This window comes from Xiphophorus hellerii, chromosome 3, assembly GCF_003331165.1.
Source record: "Xiphophorus hellerii strain 12219 chromosome 3, Xiphophorus_hellerii-4.1, whole genome shotgun sequence".
NCBI classification, from domain to species: Eukaryota; Metazoa; Chordata; class Actinopteri; order Cyprinodontiformes; family Poeciliidae; genus Xiphophorus; species Xiphophorus hellerii.
The window spans coordinates 150,792-163,096 of NC_045674.1; the positions used below are offsets into that span (position 1 = coordinate 150,792).

A 12,305-nucleotide genomic window follows, 5' to 3' on the forward strand; every position below is an offset into this window, starting at 1 on the left:
TTTTCCGTAAAATGACTCAGATCAAATGGTAATTTAATTTTTCGATGTCTACGCTTCTCGGTTACCATAGCAACCGAACCAAACTAACAGTGTCGGTAGAATGTCAGCTAGCTGTTTCCGATGTACCTTATTTCAAGAAGTTTCGATCTGTGACCAGGTGAGAAGCTCCACCTTCAGCAGCAGGTGAGTTTCTGATGATCATCTGGTTACCTGGTTAATCAGGTGGTAATCTGTGGTTAGTTATTATGGCTGGAAAAGTCTGTGTTTAGGAACAAAATGTTATACTTTTAAAAACTTTTTTGAATCCGTTCGCAGTTATCAGAGCAGCACTGCGTCAATCATTCAATCTTTATTTATATAGCACTATTATCACACACAATAGATTAGCAAAAAACAGTAAAATACGCGAAATAAAAACACAAAGTCAGAATAAAATAAATAATCCATCCATCCATCCATCCATTTTCTGTTCACCCTTTGTCCCTAATGGGGTCGGGAGGGGTGCTGGTGCCTATCTCCAGCTACGTTCCGGGCGAGAGGCGGGGTACACCCTATAAAATAAATAATAAAAGCAATAATTATCCAGCTTAGCATAATTCAAGGCCAAAGAAAGCAAACAAATTAAAGGAGACTAAAGTCAGCTGGCGGCATTAAAGGGGCAGTCCGTGTTTCCCAGGCACAACATGGCGGCTGCAGTTAGAAATGCTGCATGTCCAAATACGGCTCAAAGATTCACAGGGTAAGCTCAGCTCAGCTGGAGAGAATAGCTTCGCTGGACAGGTGACCCCTGGAGCACCTGGACCACGTGCTCCATGTGTTTCAGAGACGTTTTCAGCTCATCCTGGCCCTGTACCCTTGTGATCTAAGCCAGCTCCACTTCACACCTGGTGAACACCTGTGGAGCGTCACTTGGAGCTGTGACTCATCAGATTGGGTCAAAATAAATAAATTCTCTTGGGCCCCCTGGTGGCCGCGGTAGGTACCGCACGCTTCGCCGGTACCGAGCTGCCGAGCAGAACATCCAAAGGTCCAAGTTCCGGTCAGAAGTTAAGTTAGTAAAACTATGTCTCAAAAAAGGAGAAAAGAAAGAGTGAGAATAGAAAAAGCCAAGATAAAGGTTTGTTTTAATATGTCTTGCTAATGTAATGTAATGTAAAAGATTAGTAAAGCTGCTAACAGAACATTAGCTTGATAGCGACCTGGACCGGTCCAGTTCAGCAGCCAAACATTTATGCTAGGGTCTCTATGCTAGAGTTTAAACTTTAAATGAGTTGATTCTCATGGTGGCTCTGGATATTTCTGAGCTATTTTGGCTTCAAACCGTGTTTAATAAGAATAATTAAAACTTGTCAATGTTTGACGTTGTTAGCTAAATGTTTTTCCGTCAGGCTACAAGCTGCTACATGATGAGCTGCTCTATGTTGTTTGCTGCTGAGCAAAATCATTTAGTGGCTAAAAACATTATTTTTACATCAACTTCTAAGTTATGAGAAACTTCTGTTAAAATCATTTGAAGGCTCAGAATCAGTCCGGTACCGGTACCGGTCCACTTTCTCAGGGGAGAAAGACTCACCTGGTATAAATTACATTTTAGCTATTGGAGTAACGCTTAAGAGAAATGAATTTAATCAAAGAATGTCATGAATATGTGTAGAGCTGCACCGATTGCAGTTTTCTGGCCGATCCCTGGTTACCGATCTTTAAAAGCCTGACCTGCTGATTTTGATTTTGGCTGATATGAATTTTTTTTGTCTGAAATGTTGCTAAATGTAGCAAGAAAGTCACTGAGTTGGTAACAGTGAGGTGAATATTGTTAGCTGTAAACGTTCAGACCTGGTGGGTCGGTCTGTCAGTCAAACGTCTCACTGCAGAGCAGAAGAGGACAGAGATGATTTTTAAACCTTTGCTGATGAAGATAAGATCAGCTTCACATGTAAGAATCAGCTGATCACGATGCCCCAAATTGAAGGAAATCGGCTCCCAGAAATCAACAGGTGGATAAACCAGTTGGCCAATAAATGTATCCTATATTATACATGTTTATAATGTAAACAGCTAGAGATGCAATAAGTTTATAGCAGGTGTGTGAATGACCTAATGATCAGACTGCTGATTGCAGCCGGTCCACAATGTTAGCAGAACTAGAGGGCCCCAAAACCACATTTGGCTTAGGGCCCCATGGAGGCTTAGGCCGGCCCTGGGTTGGGTTCTGGTTCTGAATCAGGTTCCAGGAATGAAACAGCTGTTCCTCTCATCCAGGTGAGCCCACCTGCTGCAGATCCAACATGGCCTCTGAGGAGTCACCTCCAGGTGAGCAGGTGAAGAGGAGCAGCAGGAGGCCTCAGAAGAAGACCGGAGAGGTGGAGGACCGGACGTGGGCCGGCCACAGAGCGCTGCAGGCCGGGCGGCCGCAGGACGCGCTGCGCTGCTTCAAGCAGGCCCTGCAGGCCGCTGCACAGGTGAGTCAGACAGGTGAGATTCCACTGCTGGCCTATTAGCTGGTGGTGTGTAGCGGTTTGTAGTCCTTTGGTGGTGTGAGAACTCCATTGCCCATCCTGCCCCTGTGCGTCCAGCTGCAGGACTCACGGGTTTTGCGCGCCTGCTCCTTCAACCTGGGCGCCGCCTACGTGGAGGCGGGCCGACCTGGGAGAGGACTAGACCTTCTGCGCCGGAACCGGCCCGGTCCAAAAGCTGAGCGGCTCCCGGACCTGCAGTTCAACACAGCGCTGGCCCACAATGCACTGGGGCAGTACCAGGAGGCCGCCGCCCACTTTCAGCGGGCCGCTCAGCTTTACCGATCACAGGGAGACGGAGGCAGCGAGGGCGACGCCTGCATGGAGCTGGGCCGCTGCTGCAGCAGAACCCAGGTCAGAACTGGGTCAGAACCACCTCAGCACCAGAACCGGGTCAGAACCAGAACCTGATGAAAAATCAACTGAGTGTCAATTTTCTTGTAAATGAGGTTCCTGTGGTTTTTCCAGGTGTTATTCCAGGTGTTTTTCCAGATATCTTCCAGGTGTTTCCAGGCATCTTCAAGGTGTTCTTCCAGGTGTTATTCAAGGTGTTTTTCCAGGTATCTTCCAGGTGTTTCCAGGTATCATTCCAGGTGTTTCCAGGTATCTTCCAGGTGTTATTCCAGGTAACTTCCAGGTGTTTTTCAAGGTGTTATTCAAGGTGTTTTCCCAGGTGTCTTCCAGGTATCTTTCCAGGTGTTATTCAAGGTGTTTCCAGGTATCTTCTAGGTGTTTTTCCAGGTGTTTCCAGGTAACTTCCAGGTGTTATTCAAGCTGTTCTTCCAGGTGTTATTCAAGGTGTTTTTCCAGGTATCTTTCAGGTGTTTCCAGGTATCTTCCAGGTGTTATTCAAGCTGTTCTTCCAGGTGTTATTCAAGGTGTTTTTCCAGGTATCTTTCAGGTGTTTCCAGGTATCTTCTAGGTGTTTTTTTCAGGTGTTATTCTAGGTGTTTTTCCAGGTGTTTCCAGGTAACTTCCAGGTGTTATTCAAGCTGTTCTTCCAGGTGTTATTCAAGGTGTTTTTCCAGGTATCTTTCAGGTGTTTCCAGGTATCTTCCAGGTGTTATTCAAGCTGTTCTTCCAGGTGTTATTCAAGGTGTTTTTCCAGGTATCTTTCAGGTGTTTCCAGGTATCTTCTAGGTGTTTTTTTCAGGTGTTATTCAAGGTGTTTTTCCAGGTGTCTTCCAGGTATCTTCCAGGTGTTATTCAAGCTGTTCTTCCAGGTGTTATTCAAGGTGTTTTTCCAGGTATCTTTCAGATGTTTCCAGGTATCTTCTAGGTGTTTTTTCAGGTGTTATTCAAGGTGTTTTTCCAGGTGTTATTCAAGGTGTTTTTCCAGGTATCTTCCAGGTATCTTACCAGGTGTTATTCAAGGTGTTTTACAAGGTGTTTTTTCCAGGTATCTTCTAGGTGTTTTACAAGGTGTTTTTTCCAGGTGTTATTCAAGGTGTTATTCAAGGTGTTTTTCCAGGTGTTTTGTGTCATGTCTGCTGCAGGACTGGCCTCAGGCGGTGCAGAGTTTCCTCCGCGCAGCAGAGAGTTATAAAATGGCCTCCATGTTGGATTCTGCAGCCGCCGCCCTTAAAGAGGCAGGAAGTCACATGGTCCAGTCAGATCTGTCCAACCATGATGACATCAGCAGCGTGTTGACAGAGTGTCTGAGTTTGAGCAGCAGCATCAGAGACCCGAGCATTCTGGGTAATCACCTTTCCTGACCCAGAGACTTCCTGCAGCGGCCGATCAGTAACTTTCCTCATGTTGTCCAGGTGAGCTGTACCTGTCGGTGGGCGTGGCCTACTGCCGCATCAGGTGCTTCCAGGAGGCGGTGAGCTGCCTCGGGCGAGCCGTGGAGCCGGCAGCTCACCGCCCCCCCCTGCTGGCCAAAGTGCTGCACAACCTGGGAGCGGCGCTTAACGCCGTGGGCGACTTCAGCTCAGCGGTGGAGCGGCACCGTCTGGCCGCGCGGCTCTACGGTGAGCGTTGCCATGGAAACATTCAACTCAGTTGTTCCTGTGAAACACTTGAAACTTAACCTACTGAGAGTTGACCTCTCAATAGACCTTTACCTGTTCTCAGTGTGACATTCAGGTGTGTGTATCTGCAGGCTCTCAAGGTTGCCGTGGTGATCAGGCTCGATGTTTCAGTAACCTGGCCATCGCCTGCAGTCACCTGGGGGATAACCAGGAGGCAGCAGAGAGCTTCATCCTGGCACTACAGGGATTCAGAGACACAGGTACCAAGAGGAGGTGTGCTAACGAGGAGCAGGTGTGCTAACAAAGGGTAGATGTGTAACCTGTGCTTGTTAAGAAGGACCAGGTGTGCTACCTGTGTGTCTCCACCTGCGCAGGCGACCACCTGGCTGAGGTCCAGGTGTGTGAGCATCTGGCTGAGTGTTACCTGAGGCAGAAGAAGCTGCAGAAAGCTGTTGAGCTCTACAAACAGGCCCTCAGCGCGCTCTCTCACTGCAAGGTAGAAAACCTGTCACACCTGGAGGTGAAAGGTCACCCTGAGATCTGAGTTATGCGCTGAATGAGAGAAGTTGAGCCAATCAGAGATCAGCCCACAGATCGTCGTGACCAATCGGTGGTGTTGTTCTCAGGAGGCTGAAGGTGTTCAGGACCGGCTGGTGGAGCGTCTGACTGCGGCTCTGCAGCTCAGTCTGACGGCGACACAGGTGCAGCACCTCACCTGCAGCACCACCCATCCTGATTCCACCCACCCAGCTTCAGGTGTCTGATATTGTTAGAAATCGGTAAGTGTTTTTCCTTCTCCTCTCCTCTCCTCAGAGGCCACGCCCCCACAGGCCCCGCCCACATCTGCCCCAGCCCCACAGCTCACCTGGTCACCAGGACGTCAGGTGAGTGTCTGTGGATCAGAGGGAACCCAGAGCTCAGCGCCGCGTCTCATTCTGTCATTTCTGAACTCAGGAAGCTTGACGTGGCACAACGTCTGGCAGCCAATCAGCATTTAGATGAGCAAAGGGTGGAGTCTCCAGGTAAGTTTTACCTTTATTATTTTCTTTCTTTCGTTGCTATGGTTACACCTGATTGTGCTCAGGAGCAAAAGCTGAGAAGAGCTCAGGTAGACAGGCAGCGGCTGATCCAGAGGGCGGAGTCACACCTGGACGACACCTGTAAGATAACAGCGTTTCATTGGTTCATCTGAGAAGTCCAGGTGTAGAAAACCAGGTGTGACCACAAAGTCTGTGTTTGTGTTTCAGCTCAGAACCACCAGAGGAGCTGCAGCAAGGTGAGTCACCTGGACTTTACACACCTGCTACACCTGAGCAGCAGGTCGACTGGAGCTGAAGGTGTGAGCTACCTGTTTGTGTTTCCAGGTGAGCTGTGGTTGGACAGAGCCAACCCTCACACGGTCAGGTAACTAATATGTGTTGATTGTTCTTTTTTTTTTTTAAGGACAATTAAGTTTTTGAATTATTGAAACAAATTCTTTGTGTTTCAGTGAAGCTTCTTCACCTGAGCAGCTGGAGTCCCCCCCCTCCTGTTCAGGTGATCTCAGGAAGTCTGGTTCACCTGAGGCCAGTTGGAGGTCCCACCTCTGTTCTCTGATGTAGCCTTCTGATTGGACAGTGGACTGATGATGTCAGACCATCAAGACTGAGATGTTTCATCACATGATCTTCATGCAGCTCTGCATCCATCATGGCTTCCTGCTGCAGATTTACCTCCTGACTCCCAGATTCAAACCCAGTTAACCAGGTGACCAGGTAACCTGGGTTTGAATCTGGGAGTCAGAAAAAATATTGTATTGTGACATGACTTATTGTAAATATTACATTTTGTAATCCCCCGAGGATTTTCTAAAAACTAGAAGCAGGTCGACCACCAGGGGGGGCTGGACTACACCCTAACCTTCTCCACTGGAGACAGCGCCACCTACCTGTCCTTACAAGATCATTGAGGAAGAGGACAGATTGAGCTTCATCAATAAATTCCTCCTGCTGCGTCTCACCTGAATGTTTGCATCAAGTTTTTAAAGATTCAGATCTACACACTGACACACACAAACACTGAAACACACACACACACTGACACACACACGCCGACACACACACATTAACCCCCCCTTGCAGCAGCTTCAGGCTCCGCCCCCTTGCAGTCTCCAGGTCTCTCCAGTTTTCCTGCTCTGTTTCGAATCAGTTGCTGTGGGTGGTTATCTGGACCGGACCTGGTTCTGCTGGTTCTGTTTGGGTCGGAGTTCTGGGGGAACATGAGAAGGAGAGGAGCAGAACACCGGACCCGGGCCTGAGGAGCAGAACCGACTCAGAACTGCTGAGCAGGTAAAAACACCAACTCCTTCACAATAAAAGCATCCAGATGATGCTGAATTCCTGAGTGATGGAATTCAGCCGGTTCTGGTAGTTCTGTTCACCAGATGAACAGAACTACCAGGTTGATGTTGTGTGCTGTCTCTCATATGTCTGAGCAGTTAGTTTGAGTCGGATCTAAGAACCAGCAGGTTCTGCTGGTTCTCCAAGAATCAAGTTTGATTCTTCAGAGTTTGGCTCAAACAGACGGGTCGAGGAGTTCTGACGGTTCTGTTGGTAAAAATGGAGAAAGTGAAACAAACATCTGGATTAAAATGTTGTCTCCGTCCATTTCTAAACCGGAGGCGGATCCAGAGTCAATCAGAGACGTCGGCGACTCCTGTGCAGTCACGCAGGTTGCCACGACGACATGGTGAACACAGAGCGGCCGCAGCTAAAAATAGCGTCAGGCTGCTGAAAGCTGATCTGATTGTGGAGACGGAGGCGCCTTTGCTCCGCCTGATCTGGATGGTTTGGGTCTGACCGGTGTCAGATCACCGCCAGATTACCCAGCAGGAGATGAATGGATCCTGGACCTGCTCCATCTTCAGAACCAGGCTCAAGTCAAGGTTCTGCTGCCATCATCATCATCGCTTGACTTCTCCTCAGAGGTGAGAAAGTGTTACCATGGAAACCCTCAGGTTCCTTGCCGCCTTCGGAAAGGAAACCTGCCAGCGGTCTTTGAGGACAGGAAGTGGACAAAAGGTTGTGATGGACCTCCAACTGTGGATAAGATGACAGCGGACAGGTGCTGTAAAGTGTCCAATCACAGCTCAGCAGGTGATTCGGCCTCCATCAGAACAGGCGGTCGGATCAGAACCGCCAGAACCCGGCGTGGCTCTGAGTGGACCCGCTGTCTGAGCCTGTCAGACGCAGCTCAGGGCTGAGCCAGATCCGCTCACACTGCTCTTCTTCCCCTCCTCAGGATGCCAGGAAACGTGTCATCTCTGGCTCCACCCACCAGTGCGTCACCCCCACCTCCTCTCAACGTCTCCCAGTATCCTCCCCTCACCGACTGGGAGCCTCCCAGTTTCACCCGAGCTGCTCAGTTCCGGGTCGGCGCCACCTCAGTGCTCTTCCTGTTCGCCGCCTGCAGCAACCTGGCGCTGCTGGCCAGCGTCTGGTGCGGCCGCGGCCGCCGGCTGTCGTCTCACCTGCGGCCGTTGATGCTGAGCCTGGCGGTGGCGGACCTGATGATGACATTTGTGGTGATGCCTCTGGATGCGACGTGGAACATCACGGTGCAGTGGTACGGCGGCGAGGCGCTCTGCAAGCTGCTCTGCTTCCTGAAGCTGTTCGCCATGCACGCCGCCGCCTTCATCCTGGTCGTCATCAGCCTGGACCGCCATTACGCCATCCTGCACCCGCTGGACGCCCTGAGCGCACACCGCAGGAACCGCTGTATGCTGCTGCTGGCCTGGAGTCTGAGTCTGCTGCTGGCTTCCCCACAGGTAGGGCTCTTCAGGTAGGGCTCATTCTCCTGTTCAGGCTGTGTGACAGGGTTTGGTTTAGTCTTAGGTAGTCGTCCACCTGCAGTCAGTTTGTCTCACCTGAACAGGCAACTCATGTGCAGCATGGCTCTGGTCTTCCTGAGTGGAAATCATATTCCCTCCCCTTCAGTGTTTGTTGCGCTGTAGCGACTGAAGGTCCAGACTAGGGTCAGGGACGCATTGCCATGTTCCCTCTAAGCTGTGTGTTTGCACAATCACACACTGCTCGCACATTCTCAGCACACAAGAAAATCTATGCAGCGCATAAAATAAAATCCAACATCATCAGTTTTGCACCGTGCAGGTTAGCTAGATCAGAATAATGCGGCAGCGTTAAGAGATGCGAAAGCTAACCGGTTATCATGTCTAAGCGAACGGGCATCCCAAGGCGTTCCCAGCAGAGGAACATCGTCCCTCCAGGGTGACCCGTTCTTCCCCTCCTCCTGGTGGGACCTGAACTCCTCACCAGGGAGGCGTCCAGGAGGCATCCTGACCAGATGCTCCTCAACTGGCTCCTCTCGATGTGAAGGAGCAGCGGCTCTACTCTGAGTCCCTCCCTGATGACTGAGCTTCTCTCTCTAAGGGAGAGCCCAGACATCCTACGGAGAAAACCCATTTCGGCCGCTTGTATCCGCGATCTCGTTCTTTCGGTCACGACCCAAAGCTCATGACCATAGATGAGGGTGGGAACGTAGATCGACCGGTAAATCGAGAGCTTCGCTTTCTGGCTCAGCTCTCTCTTCACCACGATGGACCGGTACAGCGCCCGCTTGACGGCAGACGCTGCGCCAATCCGCCTCTCGATCTCCCGCTCCCTTCTTCCCTCATTTGTGAACAAGATCCCGAGATACTTGAACTCCTCCACTTGGGGCAGGACACCCCCCCTGACACAGAGAAGGCACTCTACCCTTTTCCGGCTTAGGGGTTTTGACTATGGATCAGCATTTCTACACTGCCAAAGAAGTATGAGGCCATTCTCTCCCACCCACAGACTATGGAGCCCATTAACAGTCGATATGCTGAATTCAAGTACATAATGAAGCAAAAACCTAAATAGGGTCAGTCACACATTCTCAGATATGGAGGCTGCAGCACTTACATGTGAGGAGCTACAGGAGAAACAGGAATCCAGTTCTGATTGTGAAAGAGGATTTAGTTTAATGCAGCGTTTCCCAATTCCGGTCCTCAGGCCCCCCTGCCCTGCATGTTTTAGGTGTTTCCCTTCTGCTACACACCTGGATTGAATATATGGGTGATCAACAAGTTTCTGCAGCACTTGATGGTCATGCAATCATTTGAATCAGCTGCTCTGGAATAGAGGCACATCTAAAACATGCAGAGCAGGGGGGCCTGAGGACCGGAATTGGGAAACGCTGGTTTAATGAATTGTATCAAAACAGAATCCAGAAATCGTCTTGAAGTGGCACATTTGGACCGGCTGATTAAAGTCAAAGCCAGAAACAGATGGAGCCATCAACCTGGACAGACGTGAAAAACTGTGTGATTCAATATTTTACAAGAATTTATACTGTATCAAATGCTCCAGCGCACATTTCATTGTGCAAAATGTGAATGTTTTAATGTGAACCAGAAGCTGCCTGACAGGTGTAATGTCTCATTTCTCACCTGGCTGAAGCAGGACTCTCTTGAACAGAAAGGGTTTTATTTTTTCATCTCAACTCGGCCAAATCACTTATACTAAAAGCAAACTAATGGAAATTGCTGATGTAATTTGATTAGTTTAATAAGCCATGTGCTATGATCCCAGATTCATAACAGCTGTGTGGCCGCAGCGCCAACATGTGATGCTGCTCTCACTGGTCCTCAGTGTTCCCAGGGAGCCTGTGTGTTTGCAGAGACACCATTAGAGGGAACATTGGCTGCACATGAATATATGATGAGCAGGTCACATGACCGCGTTTCCCGCAGTGAGAGCTGCTGCAGCAAATCATGCGACGGAAAATCCTTGCAGGAATGTTCAGAGGATTAAAGAAACTCACTGCTGGTTCCTGACAGGAAACGCTGAGCCAGCTCTTTGTGCTGCAGCTCTTCCTCGCTCTGCTCTTTGTGCTGCAGCTCTTCCTCTTCAGAACCATCCGTCTGGACGCGGCTGACTTCACGCAGTGCGCGTCCCACGGCAGCTTCGCTCACCGCTGGCAGGAAACGCTCTACAACATGTTCCACTTCGTCACGCTGTACGTTGTGCCGCTGCTGCTGCTGAGCTGCTGCTACAGCCGCATCCTGCTGCACATCAACCAGCAGCACCTGCAGCACAAAGGTACACCTGTAGGATACCTGTCATCCACCTGCAGCACAACTAGATGTCAGGTGTCATCGCTCTGAAACACACCTGTAATGTGATGCACTTGTAGTTGCGTTGGCAACACTTGTCAACAGATTGTACCTGACGTAGCTCCTCCCCCTGCCAGCAGGTGAGTCCCCCCTGCGGCGCAGCGGCACCGACCTCATCCCCAAGGCGCGGATGAAGACGCTGAAGATGACGGTGGTGATCGTGCTGTCCTTCGTCGTGTGCTGGACGCCGTACTACCTGCTGGGGATCTGGTACTGGTTCCAGCCCGACATGTTGCGGGTCACGCCCGAGTACGTCCACCACGCCCTGTTCGTGTTCGGGAACCTGAACACCTGCTGCGACCCCGTCATCTACGGCTTCTACACGCCGTCGTTCCGCGCCGACCTGGCCGCCTTCTGCCGCTGGACGAGGAGCCACGCTTCGCCGCGCTCGCCGGAGCGCCTGTCCGCCAGGCAGGGTCCGCACAGCGGCGAGGACGAGGCGCCGCCTGGCCCCGCCCACCGGGCAAACCAGGCAGCGCCTCGCTGACCAATCACAAGCCAGAACTGAACCACGGGATGTTCTCTGCTTCTCTGGTTTTATTCCTTTGTGTTTGGAGGTTTCTCAGTTTCTCAGCAGCAGATTGAATCTCTGGATAAAACGTTTCTCTGCTTCTGATTGGTCACAATATTTGAACTTTAATCCTGTGCTCTGATTGGCTGATAACCACTAGCCAGATGCTTTGAATTGGAAGTTATAACCTGACATGCAGTCCAGCAGCGCCACCTGCAGGACTTCCTGCCATGATGAGCTGGAAGTCATTAACTACGGAGCCCTGTAGGGGACATGGGAAACATTTTCTTTTGCGTTCCCTTGTAATAAGCTTACTGCAATATTTGCTGGTCTATTTTGTATACAGTCACAAATGTCAATTTAGAATTTCAAATGTATGCATATTTAAAGAAACCCAGTGGTTATTAATTCTTTGGTGCAAAAAACGGACAGAAAATGGATTCATTCACTGCATGTTTATGTCTGTTGGTGAAGGTTGGGATGGAAACGGCCCTTTAAGCGTTCAGACCAACCAGACACTGAACTGTCAGATGATTTATTACCCGCGATAATAACTCAGAAATAGTCCAGATGGTTTGGATGTATTTTTTCTTCTTTCCTACTTATGGAAAGTTTCTGTTTATGTCAGAGGTTTCTGGTTCATTTCTATCCTAAAGAAAAAGATATAAAACTTCAGATATTTCATAATGAGATATTAACATCTAAGGAAAAACCTGGTGAAAGCCTCATATTATAGCAGAAAGTATGATGGCCCCGTGAGAAAGGCTTACAGTGTTCAGTCATAACACCTGAACTGATCAGGACATTACTGCCAGGGAACGCAAAAGAAAAAATCCCCAAGTCCCCTAAGGGCTTCCGTAATTAACAATAATCTGTTGAAACGCAGCAACAAAAGGTGAACAAACAGAACCTGCAGGTTCTGATCAGGTGGAGGTTAGGCTCCTCCCCTAGGCTCTGATTGGATGACATTGCTGTGTAAAGCACTACATTACCCATTATCCACCTGGGCTGCTGCAGTTTGTAACCAAAGACGAAGTTCACCTCGCTGCAGCAAACAGGAAACGGACCGCTGTCTGTCCCATACCTTATTTGGAAATAGGACCATTGCACTC

General features: G+C 49.7%; 1 protein-coding gene across 1 annotated transcript; it reads left to right on the forward strand.

Annotated features, from left to right (window-relative positions):
- The first annotated feature begins 673 nt into the window (after window positions 1-673).
- Window positions 674-11,298, forward strand: LOC116717889 (uncharacterized). The gene is made up of 19 exons (XM_032559545.1): window positions 674-739; window positions 2,260-2,459; window positions 2,574-2,867; window positions 2,994-3,016; window positions 3,062-3,084; window positions 3,805-3,887; window positions 4,010-4,211; window positions 4,280-4,486; window positions 4,618-4,746; window positions 4,861-4,982; window positions 5,113-5,187; window positions 5,300-5,370; window positions 5,441-5,646; window positions 5,734-5,850; window positions 5,976-6,022; window positions 6,674-6,813; window positions 7,766-8,291; window positions 10,377-10,608; window positions 10,760-11,298. The coding sequence occupies exons 1-19, from the start codon at window positions 703-705 to the stop codon at window positions 11,167-11,169; spliced, it is 3,144 nt and encodes a 1,047-aa protein (XP_032415436.1). The 5' UTR covers window positions 674-702; the 3' UTR covers window positions 11,170-11,298.
- The last annotated feature ends 1,007 nt before the right edge of the window (window positions 11,299-12,305 follow it).